At 43.1% G+C, this 13,257-nt stretch overlaps 1 protein-coding gene across 2 annotated transcripts in view; it reads left to right on the forward strand.

Annotated features, from left to right (window-relative positions):
* Positions 1–13,257, forward strand: part of LOC147228120 (serine/threonine-protein kinase N1-like) — a 47,789-nt gene that overhangs the window by 15,527 nt on the left and 19,005 nt on the right. For both annotated transcript variants that reach the window (XM_086156340.1, XM_086156341.1), the window contains exons 2-5: positions 7,230–7,424; positions 9,527–9,632; positions 10,098–10,246; positions 11,152–11,272. In XM_086156340.1, the coding sequence (XP_086012466.1) occupies positions 7,230–7,424; positions 9,527–9,632; positions 10,098–10,246; positions 11,152–11,272 (571 nt within the window). The remainder of the gene's footprint in view (positions 1–7,229; positions 7,425–9,526; positions 9,633–10,097; positions 10,247–11,151; positions 11,273–13,257) is intronic.

Raw genomic sequence — 13,257 nt, forward strand, 5'->3', positions numbered from 1 at the left:
ATCAACCCAGCTAAGTGTCAGTTTGGTCTTTCGGCGATTGATTTCTTAGGGCACTGCATTTCACCGCAGGGTGCAGTTCCATTAGTGCAGGCGGTGACTGATTTCCCGCGTCCAGTGTCAATCAAAGTGCTGCAGGAGTTCTTAGGCATGGATAGTTTTACAATTGTTTCCTCCCTCATGCCGCTCACCTCATTCGGCCGCTGTATGAAGCTTTGTGTTCCCGACGTACAAAAGACGGGGTTGACTGGACTCTGGAACAGGTTCAGGCTTTTGACGGGGCTAAGTGCGGCCTGGCGAATGTGGCCCTCCTCGCCCATCCTGCGCCCATGGCACCGATAGCATTGATGACTGATGCGTCTGATGTGGCAGTGGGGGCTGTGGTTGAACAGTGGGTGTCAGATACCTGGCAGCCGCTTGCCTTCTTTAGCCGCAAACCGAGGGACAGCGAACGCAAATACAGTGTTTCTGACAGGGAGTTGTTGGCCCTGCATCTGGCTACGCAGCACTTCTGTTTTCTTCTGGAGGGGCACTCCTTCACGGCGTATGTGGATCACAAGCTGTTGACTTTCGCCATGTTGAGAGTTGGTGATCCGTAGTCTGCCCCCTGGCGGCGACACCTTGCAGCTATTTCCGAGTTCACTGTGGCTGGGAAGTTCAACCCTGTAGCAGATTGCTTGTCGCGGATTCTGGTCTGTCCCATGCATGTCGGGATCGATTATGCAGGTATGGCCGCCGTCCAGCCCAGTGACATGGATGTCCTCGCCCTGCGGTCGTTGAGTACGGGTCTCATGCTGGATGATGTGGCTGTTCAGAAAGGTCTCAAGCATTTCTGTCTTCTTGGGTTGCCAGATTTGGTACCCCATCAGATATTACTTCAGACAGGGGTCCGCAGTTCGTTTCGTCGCTCTAGTCGGCGTTGGCTGGGTCTTTGGGGATGACTGTGCTCTGTACGACAGCATACCATCCTCAGGCTACCGGCTTGTGCAAGCGGATTCACCAGTCCCTGAAGGTGGCGTTGCGGGCTGCGTCCGCAGGCGACAATTGGGTGGACCGATTGCCATGGGTCTTGCTAGGGTTACGCCCACTCCTAAGGATGACCTCGATGCCTCACCTGCTGAGCTGGTGCTCGGACGGGCAGTACGTGTGCCAGGGGAGTTTTGCCTGAGAGGTCTGCTACACTTTCCCGGTTGTTTGCACCCCTAGGTTTGCGTTTTCTGGGCCTGTCCCACCACTATTTCCTGCGGTCTTTCATGCTAGCGGAGTTCATGTTGTGTTTGTTAGGCATGATGCTCACCGCTCGCCACTGCAACCCCCAAATGATGGGCCATTCCAGGTGCTTGAGGCAGGCACCAAGAGTTTTGTTTTAGGCATGGGCGAGCGTAGGGAGCGTGCCATGCTAGATTGGTTGAAACCGGTACACAGGGTGGCAGGTGAAGATGTCTCCCCTTTCCAAGTTTCCTGCCGGGGCCTCCCCCGTCCAAGCCTGCGGCAATGCTCCTGCAAACTCAGCGTCAGGCGCCTCCTGTTGTTGTGCCAGAGAGACGTCAGAGCCGTTTCGGCAGACTCATCAGGACTCCGGTGCGGGGCTAGTTGTGTTTCCTGAGTCCCCTCTGGGTTTTTGGGGGGAGGCTGTGTGGCGGACACGAAGGGGCGTGGTCTCTCACCCCACGGGACTAACGGTCAGGGGCCGTGGTCAAGCCGGGTATATATAGATGATCCCAGATGTTCAAGTTCTAGTTGTATTTTGTTGGTGTTTCAATTTAAAGGATCAAACTCCTCTACAGGTGTCCAGCCAATCATACTATACGATGCAATTACGCTACACAACCAATCACGGCATTGACAGTACTTGCGCACATGCTCTGCCCATTCACACTTCAATAACAACAATGTTGCGGAGTTAAGTGACGCCAGTGCTAGCATGCTAACCTCTTAACACGCAAAGTGAGCGGGCAGTGAATGTGATACGTCCACTCACCAAACCTAAATAAAAAAGAAATGTGGTTCTTTTGAGTTGGAATGGCTGTCGGAGTACGTGCAAATAGAAGAACAAGCGGTGAAACTGGGTGAGATTTTTTCTTTTTCGAGAGAGAAGTAGTGAACGAGTTTCTGATGGAAAAGTATGAACTAAATGGAAGCTGGACTACCTCAAGCGACACATTCAGCAGAAAAGTCATATGAATGCTGTTGGAATTATACGAAGACTCAATATGGGAAAAGGTATTAGTACATTATTGCGGTACATTATGTACACAAAAAAAAATCTGACCCTGAGCAAGTTAAAGTTTTCATTGACAATATTTTACTTGCCATCAAAATGAATGCTGTCAGTCCAACAAATCCACGATCAGATGGCAAAGTATGTGAGTATACCAGAAAGCTGGCGAAGCAAAAGCTATGCCTTTGAATTAATGAGACAGGGCAGAATGAGACAGTGTAAGTGATGTGTGGCCACAGCATGCATATCTAATGTTGCTCACAGTGGTCCTCAGTGTGCTCAGGGAGGTTGTCTGTATGTCCAAACATGTGTAAAATTAGAAGGAACATTGCCACCAGACACTCGCGTCCCAGTCATACAGGGACTGAATAGCCCGTATTCCAGATTCCGGTACCCATGCTCTTGGAGGACCCCCCACAGGACTCCTTGAGGAACCCGGTGGAATGCCCCCTCCAGTTCCACAAATCCTCATTCAGATTGGTTGAGCAAACTCACATGCCCCTCAAAGACCCTGCTGAGGGTGTAGAGCTGGTCCAATGTTCCACTGACAAGACAAAAACCAAACTACTCCTTCTGGATCCAAATTTCAGCTGCAACCAAGGGAGCATTGATGCCAAGTGTGCCCATGTATATGCCTTAATATGGTGTTCTCTTGGACAGTCCATGTCCAACACAGAAGTCCCATAACAAAACATTGCTCTTTGATTCGGGGTATTCTTCCCAGTCATGCACTTCCAGGTCTCGCTATTGTTGCCTGCCTGATTATTGAAGTCCCTCAGCAGAACAAGGGAGTCCCTGGTAGGAGTGCTCTCTAGCAGTCCCTCCAGGGTCTTCAAAAAGGGTGGCCAGTCTGAACTCCTCTGTTTCGTGTATATGAACAAACAACAGTCAGAACCTGCCCTGGAGGCAGGGTACCCTCTTATCCTCCGGGTAAAATCCTAACATACAGGCAACCAGCTCAGGTCCCTTTCCCACCAGAAAGGTGATACATGTCCCTAGCCAGCCTCTGTAGCCAAGGATTAGACTGCCAATGTCCCCTACTAAAGCCACCACCCAGCGCATATCGCACCCTAGGCCCTTGGCCCCTGCTGTGGATTGTGAGCCCATGGGAAGAATCAGAAATACTTTATTGATCCTGGAAATTGAGATGCTGCATAAAGTAAGAAATACAGAGATAAAATAAGATGAACAGAAAATAAATAAAGATAATAAAATATAAGTGGTGTTAAGGTTTAAGATAAATAATATACAAGACCAAATCAGACCAGACTGATAACCCAATAACCTTAATGGCTTTACGGATTAGTCTAAGTCTGTTGGTGTCAGCCACTTCAGGCTAGCTACGGCACTCATAGAACACCCTGAGCATTGTCTGGCAGATGTTGAAAGATCTCAGCTGCCTCAGGAAGTAGAGTTTGATGTGGCCCTTCCTGTAGACTGTACTGTTTTTTTTTTTTTTGTCAAGTTCAGTTTACTGTGGATGCCCCCCCGTGTGTTTCAACTTGTCGTGCAGGTGTTCTATGTTCTCAATCAGAACACCTGATTTCAATTAGGTCAGCTCCGGTCAATCACCGTGCACTGACTTCTTTAAAGCCTGATGCAACTGTTCAACATAGTGACTGATATGCTGCATGCTGCGGGGAAAACCATTTTGTCCAAAGCGTAACAGTCCCAGTGGATGCAGGCTGCGTTCTCACTAAAGTAACATAGCAGGGGGTGCCCAGTGGAGGAACTGTATGTATTCATAATGTTTGCATACAGAAGGTCTAAACTTTTCCCCTCTCGAGTGGTGCAGTTCATATATTGAGTAAAGCTGGGGAAGTATTTTCCAGTGTGACATTAAAGGTCAACTGAGATTTCTTTGAACACGGTGTTGAGTCTTGAGCCAGGATGTTGTGGAGAGTACAGTGTCACAAGCAACAGATGGATGAGCTGAAGGAGGAATGTAGAAAGCCACCATTATGGCATGAGATAATTCTCGAGGGATGCGGTACAAAGTTCAATGTCTGGGTACAAATCCACTCTCTGATCGTGACATGCGCAGGCTAACACCACTGATTTTTGATAAAGATGGCAAGCGCTCTTCCTTTCTGTTTGCCACATACCTTACCGTTCCAATCAGCTTGAAAGGTGTAAAATTCCGGGATGTAGGTCCACTCCTCATTGATTCCCTCAGGGAGCCAAGATTTAGAGCACATTTCACTACTTCCCTGTTCTCATGACCACCTGCCAAAGCAGTCGGTTCATCAAACCGGTTTCCCAGAGATAATATGTTTTCCATGATGATAGATGGGCTGACAAGGCTTATCTTCTCTCAAAAAGGCTCCACTATCTCACCTTATTGCATTTTCTTCTTCTCTGTCCTCAACCTTTTGTGTTTTGCCAGACTTTTGTATGTATTCGAACATACAAATCAGCATTGATTCTCTCTTTTTTCATAGCTGAAGTAATTGACTCAGTCCATGCTATAGTTAATATTAAGATGCTGTTCCTTGCCTTTTCTCTCTGCTTATTTATCATCTTCCTGGTTAAACCCATGACCCTACGCGGTGGCTCTCTCCTCCCTCTCTTCCTGTCCCCATGCTGCTTTTTGTTTTATTCCTCTGTCCTCTCTTAGCTCTCACCAAACCATTTCTCACATGGCCTAATTTATGAGTATTGCTTGACAAACAAGCTTCATTGTATTTTCTATATTTATCTGGGATTATACGGTTTTCCTATGAAAGCTGTTTTCCTCTTTACCAGCTTTTTTAAAGGGGGGGCCCTGAAGAGTTTCTTTTCCCTTCTCTAATTTGGGGACATTGCAAATTGGCCTTCCCTCTCAACTGTTAAATAAGTCAGTTTTACATTAATGCTTAATGGTAATTCTCTGCAGTTTATTCACAAGGGGCAAAGAGACAGCTGATTAAAAATAGGCACATCTCCCTTTGGCTCTTAATACAGCAGTAGACTCGGCCCTCTGTAAAATGGTGTGAACTGATGGAAAAATACAAACCCACAAGCTCAAGTACAGTTTGAACAACTACTTTTAATATAAAAATGTGAACAAAATTTGGTTATATTTTTACCTACTGTCATTCAGCAACCCACACAAGCATTGTTTTTTTGCCTGAGCACATAGAAGCCAAGTACACAATCACACCCTCTATAATAACACTCCGTGGCCTTGCTCCTTAAGAAACATTTCTTCATGTTTCAGTGGAAAGTTTGAAATGGTTCGCCATTGTGCCTTCATCAGAAGTATATAAATTGTTGTTTGTTCTATGTCATGCACACATCTGCCCACATCTTGCCATGACCTCTGGGTGGATGCGATCTCGAGGAAATCTCAAGGTATTGTTCCCACATTGGCAGACGCTGTACTTCTCTCTCTCGCTCACACATACACACACAAAAAAACTTAATATCTGTGTCTCTCAGTATGCTCATTTATGTGTACAGCTGATGTTTTTCTCTGCTTTTATCTTTTTGTCAAACTTCATAAACAGCTAGGCATTTACATTAAATGATTTGAGTGGATGGCTTGAAAGTCACCAGATTGTTAGCAAACAGTGATTGGTTGTTTTTAAAAATCCCTCATGAAAAACTGATTAAATACCAAATGATCTTTTTGTCCCAATCTTAAAATCCTGCCCAGTAATTAACCCTGCCGTCTCTGTGACAAGACCTTTCTATACTTTTGTTTTCTCCACCAGCCTGAATTGTGTACAGTAATTCTCCTGTCAGTGTCCTTGAGTGATAGATTGGTTATATTGCTCTTTATGGCCGAAAAAAATGCAGAATTGTAAAACAAACTGAATACTGCACTTGTGTAGCCAATAAATTTTTGACCTAACTGAATACTTCTGTTGTGTGACCTGAATGTTAAGTTATTAATTGTGGCATTAAAATGCTCTGCAAAAAGACAGTTCCAGTTATCATAACTCAGTAGCAGAACAGTATACCCATCTTTAAAATGAGTTGTGTAAATGTGTAGCCTGGGGTAAGAGGTTGTGGAAGGGACAGAAATGCATCGCAACTTAATTCCTTGGCTTTGATCCAATAATTTGAAAACTCATCCTTTTTCTTCCACTCTTTTGAGATTTTATCAGACAGAGTGTAACAACTTTTTCACTATCAACTCAAACTATGATTTTACAAATTGATTTAGAATAACCTTCAGAGGGTTTGCATCAAACAAGCTTAGTGCCATCTGTTACAGGGAGAAGGACTCTCTTGTGGGCCTGTGTCCTCTTCTCCTCTGTTTCCCATTCTCCACTGACAGCAACAAATCACAGAGGAAACAGGAAAGGCCTGAACAGCTTGGTGTTGGGACGGATATCCTCTTGAACAGGCACCCCCCCACTTCTCTCCCTCTCTTGCACCCAACACAACAAACCAACTGTGCTCCCTGTGTGGTATTAACTGTCTATGCTCAGAAGCATAGACGTACTGAAGATTTCTATGCCCCAGTAGTTTTTGGTTCATAGTATTTGAGTGATCTGCACTATGTGTTGGCATGGTGAGGAGGAAGATGAGGACAGCTCAGAGGTGAACTGTTGTTGGCTTGCTTGTTTGATTTGTGTGTTCCTGTAATGGTGAGTGAGTGACTATGATTCCAAGTAATTAACACTTTCTGTGTTCCTGATTGTGAAACTAGTTTGCCAAGTCTCCACCTCCCTTCCTCTGAGCCCCCCATAAAGACAACTGTTATTTATTCTAGAGGTACAATAGGCAAGAATGTTTTAAGCTGTACACTTATAAGCAGAAACAGAGTTGTAATTGTAAATGTTTAAAAGCAAACCCGTTGTTTGTTTTTTGTTGTTTTTTTTACCCAATTGAGAGCTTTAGCTGTATTTTTTTTCCTTGTCAAAAATTGGATTTTGTCCAGCTGCTGAACAAACTCCAAGAATTGATCATGACCCGGATGACTTGAGAACCTCCACAAATGTGAGGTTTGTTTGTTTGTAGATTTCTGCTAATTTTTCTTGTTTTCCATTCAACTTTTTTCCCCTCTCTTCCCCCTGTCTAGAGTGACTCAGGTGGCCTTTCTGTGCTGGAGCAGCTCGGTCTGGACCAGAACTCTGACTTCTCAGACTCAAGTGTACAGCAACTACTGGATGAACAGCGTGAATGGATTCGCAGAGAGATACGCAAGGAGCTAAAGATCAAGGAGGGAGCCGAGAACCTGCGCAGGGCAACAACAGACAAAAGGAATGCACAACAGGTTAGCAACCTCAGGATCAAGGATGGGAACTCCTTGCCTGTTTTGAGTTGGTTCCATATTTATGTTGTCATTCAATGCAATATGACATTGTCGACTACATTTATATATAACTTAAAATGGTTTTCTTCGTGGGCCACCAAGGGAGTTTCATCCTCTTAGACTTTATAAGGGGGTTTGTACTGCTATAATGATTCTGTTTTAAATTTCAACAGCAAGCAAAATAAACTCATAAACACAGGCCAAAAACGTTATCCATTAGTCAATGTTTTTTAATTCTAGAAGTGAGAGTCAAAGGCACCAGTAGCTGAGGAGCAGCAGCTTTGCACTAACCCCCTCATGAATGGCCAGGCCTCTTACCTCTGTCTCAAAGGGAGAGCCTGGACACCTTTGGAGGAAATTCTTTGGGTGCTTGTGTCCATGTTCTTGTTCTTTCTGACAATTCCACAGTTTGTGACCAAAAGTGGGGATGGGAACATAGATGAACAGGTAAATCAAGAACTTTACCTTTGGTTATGCTCCCTTTTTCCTCTGCTCCATTTATCCAACACTTGGGAACTGGACCCAAAGATACCTTAACTCCTCTACTTGGGGCAAGACCATCCCTTTTTTTTACAGCTGAGGACCATGGCCTTGGTTTTGAGGTGCTGAAAGGGGAGCTCAGCCAGACTCCAAACCTCACTGGAAACAAATGCGATGTATGCTGCAGAGACATATCAACCAGGACATCCCCAAGACATCCAGAGCCTTGAGGAGCTTGGGGCAGATCTTATCTACCTTTGGAGCCCTGCCAATGAGTAACTTTATCATCCTCGGCAACAAACCTCAGCAAAGTATTCCTTCTGCCGAGACACATCTTGAGTCAAGGTCAGCAGCACACCTTTCCCAACATTCGGTGTACAGCAGTGACCGTGAAGTGCTTCCCCCTTCTGAGCCACTGGACGACTGACCAGAATCTCCTTGATGCTGTTCGGACGTTGTTCCACCAAACTCCTTTCATGCCATAGTTTTCACCTCAAGTACTAGCAGGCCTATCGGAATGCAGCTTCAGTGGCTGCTATCAGTCAATTATCGAACAGGGGTTTCATGGTACGCTGGTGCAAATAACACATACGCACACACTTATGCCTGAACGTGATGTATTTTATGGAGTAGTCCATGATGAGCATGAAAGTCAAATAATAAACACAGCTTGGATGAAGAGCGGGCGCAGGGGGGGGCATTCGTCCCAATTGCACCGCTCCAGGTCTCTTTCGTTTCCCACTTGGGTATTCAGATTTCCTAGTAGAATGAGAAAGTGCCCTCTCTCACCCCTTCCAAGGATTCCCAGAAAGACGTGTGTAATCTGAACCACTGTCTGGTCCATTGCACAGTCAGAACGCATCCCCCAACAGGGGGCAAAAGGCTACCCTCTTATCCACCAGGCTAAACCCAAGCCTACTAGCACAAAGTTAGAGGCAATAAGTATGGCTACACCAGCACCTCTCACCGGAGGCTAATCCAGATTGCAAAAGAGTCCAGACCCTTTTTCAGGAGACTGATCCCTTGTGGCAAGGTGAGTCATGCCTTGTCTAGCCAGAACCTCCCCACCTTGCACACAGGCTTAGGTTCCTTTTCCACCAGACAGATGACATTCTGAGTCCATAGAGCCAGCTTCTGTAGCCAAGGAATGGACACCAAAACCCCAACCTCAGCCACCACCAAGCTCATACTGCACATGATCCCTTCGGCTCCTCCCTTTAAGGTGAGCCAGCTAGGGCCCAAGGGTACAGGCCAAGGCATCGGGTGATCACCATCTATCCCCACCCCTGGGCCTGCCTCCTGTGGGTGGCCCCAGTGATATCTGCATCTAGGCGAAGGAAAACTCCCTCCAATGATGTCTTTCTTCATGGCGGTACTCTGCACTTTGTCTCGATCTTAACCGAAGACGTTCTTTTTTCCATGGGTGACCCTGCTTGGGGCATAAAGTCCCTGACAAACTGAGCTTATAGGATCCTTGTGACACGCAAACCCCTCCACTAGGATATGGTGGCGGCTTGAGGTGCAACATCAGAACCCTGATTAAGCAGATAAATGTTGCAAAATAATGTTTCTCCTTTTTATAGGTGGAAAACCAGCTACGAAGCTCCAACCGCAAACTAGATAATCTACATGCTCAGCTGCAGGAACTTGATGCTCACATTGTGGTCAAGGGAAGTGACGACAATAAAGGTGCGTTCATACTTAAAGCCCCTACCTATACCTGTTTATCTTTCAGCAGTTACACAATGTCTAAAAATGTTATGTCAAAATGCAGGTCTTTGTGGCAGCATTGAACTTAGAGGAATTTCACAATCATATGTTAACATACCCTTTCTCATCAGATTAACCCTCATGTGCAGTATACCATAGTCTAAGTTAACCACCACCACTTTATTATGATTTATCTAACTGCCAATCCCACTTTCTCCCCAAATGAATTGCACTGAGAGGAGGAAAATTAGCTGTAATGTTCTCAACTAAATAAAGCTAAAACGGATTTGAAGTCACAAATGTCCCAGGATATATTTTTTTATACAAAAACTCAAATGGTTGTGCCCATGACATTCTCTGGAGAATTATTCTGTGTTAGAGAATGCTTTTGTTGCATATTTTTGTTTTTTTTTAAATGCCATTGGCATATTTTCCCCTACCAAGATGATTGTCCTGAATCTCCTGGGCCAGACAATCAAACATCGGCCCACAAGGAGCGCATCACTGCCCTCGAACGACAGCTGAACATCGAACTGAAAGTCAAAAAAGGGGTTGAAAGCATGATCCCAATCTATGCCAATGGATCGACCAAGGTAAGATTAGATTGTGGACAAAATGAGCAGACGTCACTTGATCTGTGCCCACTTTGTAAAGGTTGTTGAAATGAGATTTCTAAATTGTTTTTTCTTCAAGCTCAGACTCAGCCCCCCTTACTTTGACTCTCACAGGGTGCAAGTAGTGCAGTCTGACTCAGGACACAATTTCTAAACACCATCCATTACATTTTTTTTTCACAAAATATTCCCAGCTAATTATATTCACGTTCCTCAGAATTATAATTGTTGAATTTGCAATATGGCAAATTGAAATAGTAAAATTGAAGTGACATTAATGATTTGACTAGCTCAAATGTGTTTCTACGTAATCACATAAGTATTGTCTCGTCAGAGTATCCACTATATTACTATACAACTACAGTATAGCGTTTGTAACTTCTATCCCCCCTCCCTCCCAAATAAGGACTTAAGTTGAACAAAGTCTGACTTTCTAACATGGAGATAAAATACATAAAATACATTGCCACAATTATCCTGGCAAAAAGCTCTGAAATGTGATACTTCCACTTCAACCAGGACTGATCTTCCGATGTAATTCAGAAATGAGCAGCTAAATTAATATTGTATTAACTTCTCTTTGCCACTTTATAACATACAATTTCCAACAGATCTCACCAGCTGAGTTCATGATGTTGTTTTCAGTAAATAAACAGTGCAGTCTGTGTGGGAGAACCTTACATTTCATTGTACAGTGACAACGATAGAGATTTACCAATCTGAATTTTAATACTATAGGGCAAAGCAGTTACTTTTCCCAGTTCTACTTAGTTTTACTCATACTTTTAGATAAAGAAATTAGTTAAATATTGCATCAATGGCAGCAATGTTGTTAGAGAAACTAGATGGGGAGGATATTTCATTCTTTCCTTTCCATTCCTCAGGATAAAAAGATGCTGCAGACAGCCCAACAAATGCTGCAGGACAGTAAGACCAAAATTGACATCATTCGCATGCAAATCCGCAAAGCAGTACAGGCCACAGAACACAATGAGGATACACAGGGTAAGTTTAAAGTGTACTGTAATCAGTCACTATAGATTCTAGAATTTCTTATGGCATTGTTGACTCTAAACTTTGGTATCTGCCAAATAAACCCCTTAAGCTGTTTCTAAGCCTCAGAATCAGCATGTTCAATGCAAACATGAAATTTGGCTCCAGTTGACAGTTACGCTCCTTACAGATAAGGTGAACTGACTGGACAAAAACATTGTAAATCATGCAAAATAAAAATTTGAGTGAAATGTTCCAGTAAACAGATAATAAAATTTTAAGAACAATAAATTCCGAGCCATCCAATTGTATCTGCCACATTTTAGCACTAATTAGCTATGTATGAGTCTATGTAACCAATTCACCATTTGTTAGGATCGAATGTACATTCTTAGCATATATTAACCATATATTATCCCCTTGTCTTTCAGACAACTAATTGTCTAACAATAGTTTGCCATGTGTCAACATTAAACAATTTGTGTTGTTAATATATTATTAATAGCTTATCATCATTGTCTCAGTATCTGCAAGTCATCTATTAGCCCATTTAGGTTTATCACCAACAGCTATTCATGTATTAACCTCTGGAAATTCTGTATAAGCTTCTCTTGAATATTTTAGCATCTACTAATCATCACAGTATCTTTTTGCTGCAGTTAGTCATACATTCGCATTGTTGCACATTAATTATACTCACTTCAAAGTTCTGACTAATCACAATAGTTCATGGACATTATTAGGAAAAATATAAGAAAAATTCTGGCCAGGTGAGAACAAGGTGCAAGAACTCTTAAACAAGGGTTGTGAGAAAAGAGTGTAGTTTTTGTTCTTGCAGCCCTCTGAATATTAGCAAATTCAGTATTAGCATATTTGAAATGTGTGTTAGCTTCTTTTGAAATAACCATGGTTTGGCTTACAATTCGTATGAGAGCTTAAATTCAATGCAAGTAATGTTACTTGCATTTAATTTAAGATCTCATTATCTCTAATTTAAGATCTCATTATATCTCCCGATGGCTTAGAGTTTTAATTTTTAGCCAGTTAAGTTGCCGACATCCGTTGATAACAAGAACCACTTAAATTAAACAGTTAAGTTATTCTGTCAGCTCAAGGTTATTAATACAGCCTGCAGTAGCATCCTCCTCAGTGATGATTTACAGCAGTTTCCATCCTTTTAGTTATTTGACAGCCACCTTCAAATTATTTTCTCGTTCAGTACTATCTATTTACCCAATTCTATTCAACTCCATATGGACTATTAGATTTGTATGTTTTAACAAAAAATCTTGGGACATCAATACACTTATTTCAGGGACCTGTAGGATAAGTCCAACATGGCCAACAACTCACCACCACACAATAAATCCAATACTCTTACTAAATGCCTTTTGATACGGAAGGACACTAATTGTAACCCCTATGGCCTATTGTTGAGGTCCCTTTTACTTCCCTTGTACAGACGTGTTCTGCCTTTCGTACTTATTGTAAATTGAGCCCCACCTCTGGTCAGCAAATGTTAAAACCGTTTTACAACAAAATCATACAATTGTTTGTTTGTTTGTGTTTGTTTGGTTGTTTGTTTAATCGGTTGTTTGGTTGTTTGTTTAATTGGTTGGTTGGTTGGTTGGTTGGTTGGTTGTTTGTTTTAATCCAAGGATTAACAGCCCACACTATTTTACAAAACTGTCAACTGTATTTAAGATAAGATACTTTATTGATCCCATTGGGGAAATTCCTTTGTCAAAGCAGCATAACAATTATAGTGTAAAAAAGAGGAAATAGAAAGACTGAAGATAGCAAGACAAAAAAAAATCCACAAATCAATAGAGAGCAGATAAATAGACAGCAGACAACATCAGGGATGACAAACGGCAACACCAAGCAACAGGGAGGGTGAAGAATAAACATGTACAACTAAACAACAATAAAAATTCATATATTCATCCATCAATCTTCCCCCCGATTATCCAGAATCAGGTTGTGGGGGCAGCAGT

Source organism: Fistularia commersonii, chromosome 12 (genome assembly GCF_037954325.1).
Source record: "Fistularia commersonii isolate RoL2024-O1a breed Wild chromosome 12, RoL_Fcom_v1.0, whole genome shotgun sequence".
Lineage (NCBI taxonomy): Eukaryota > Metazoa > Chordata > Actinopteri > Syngnathiformes > Fistulariidae > Fistularia > Fistularia commersonii.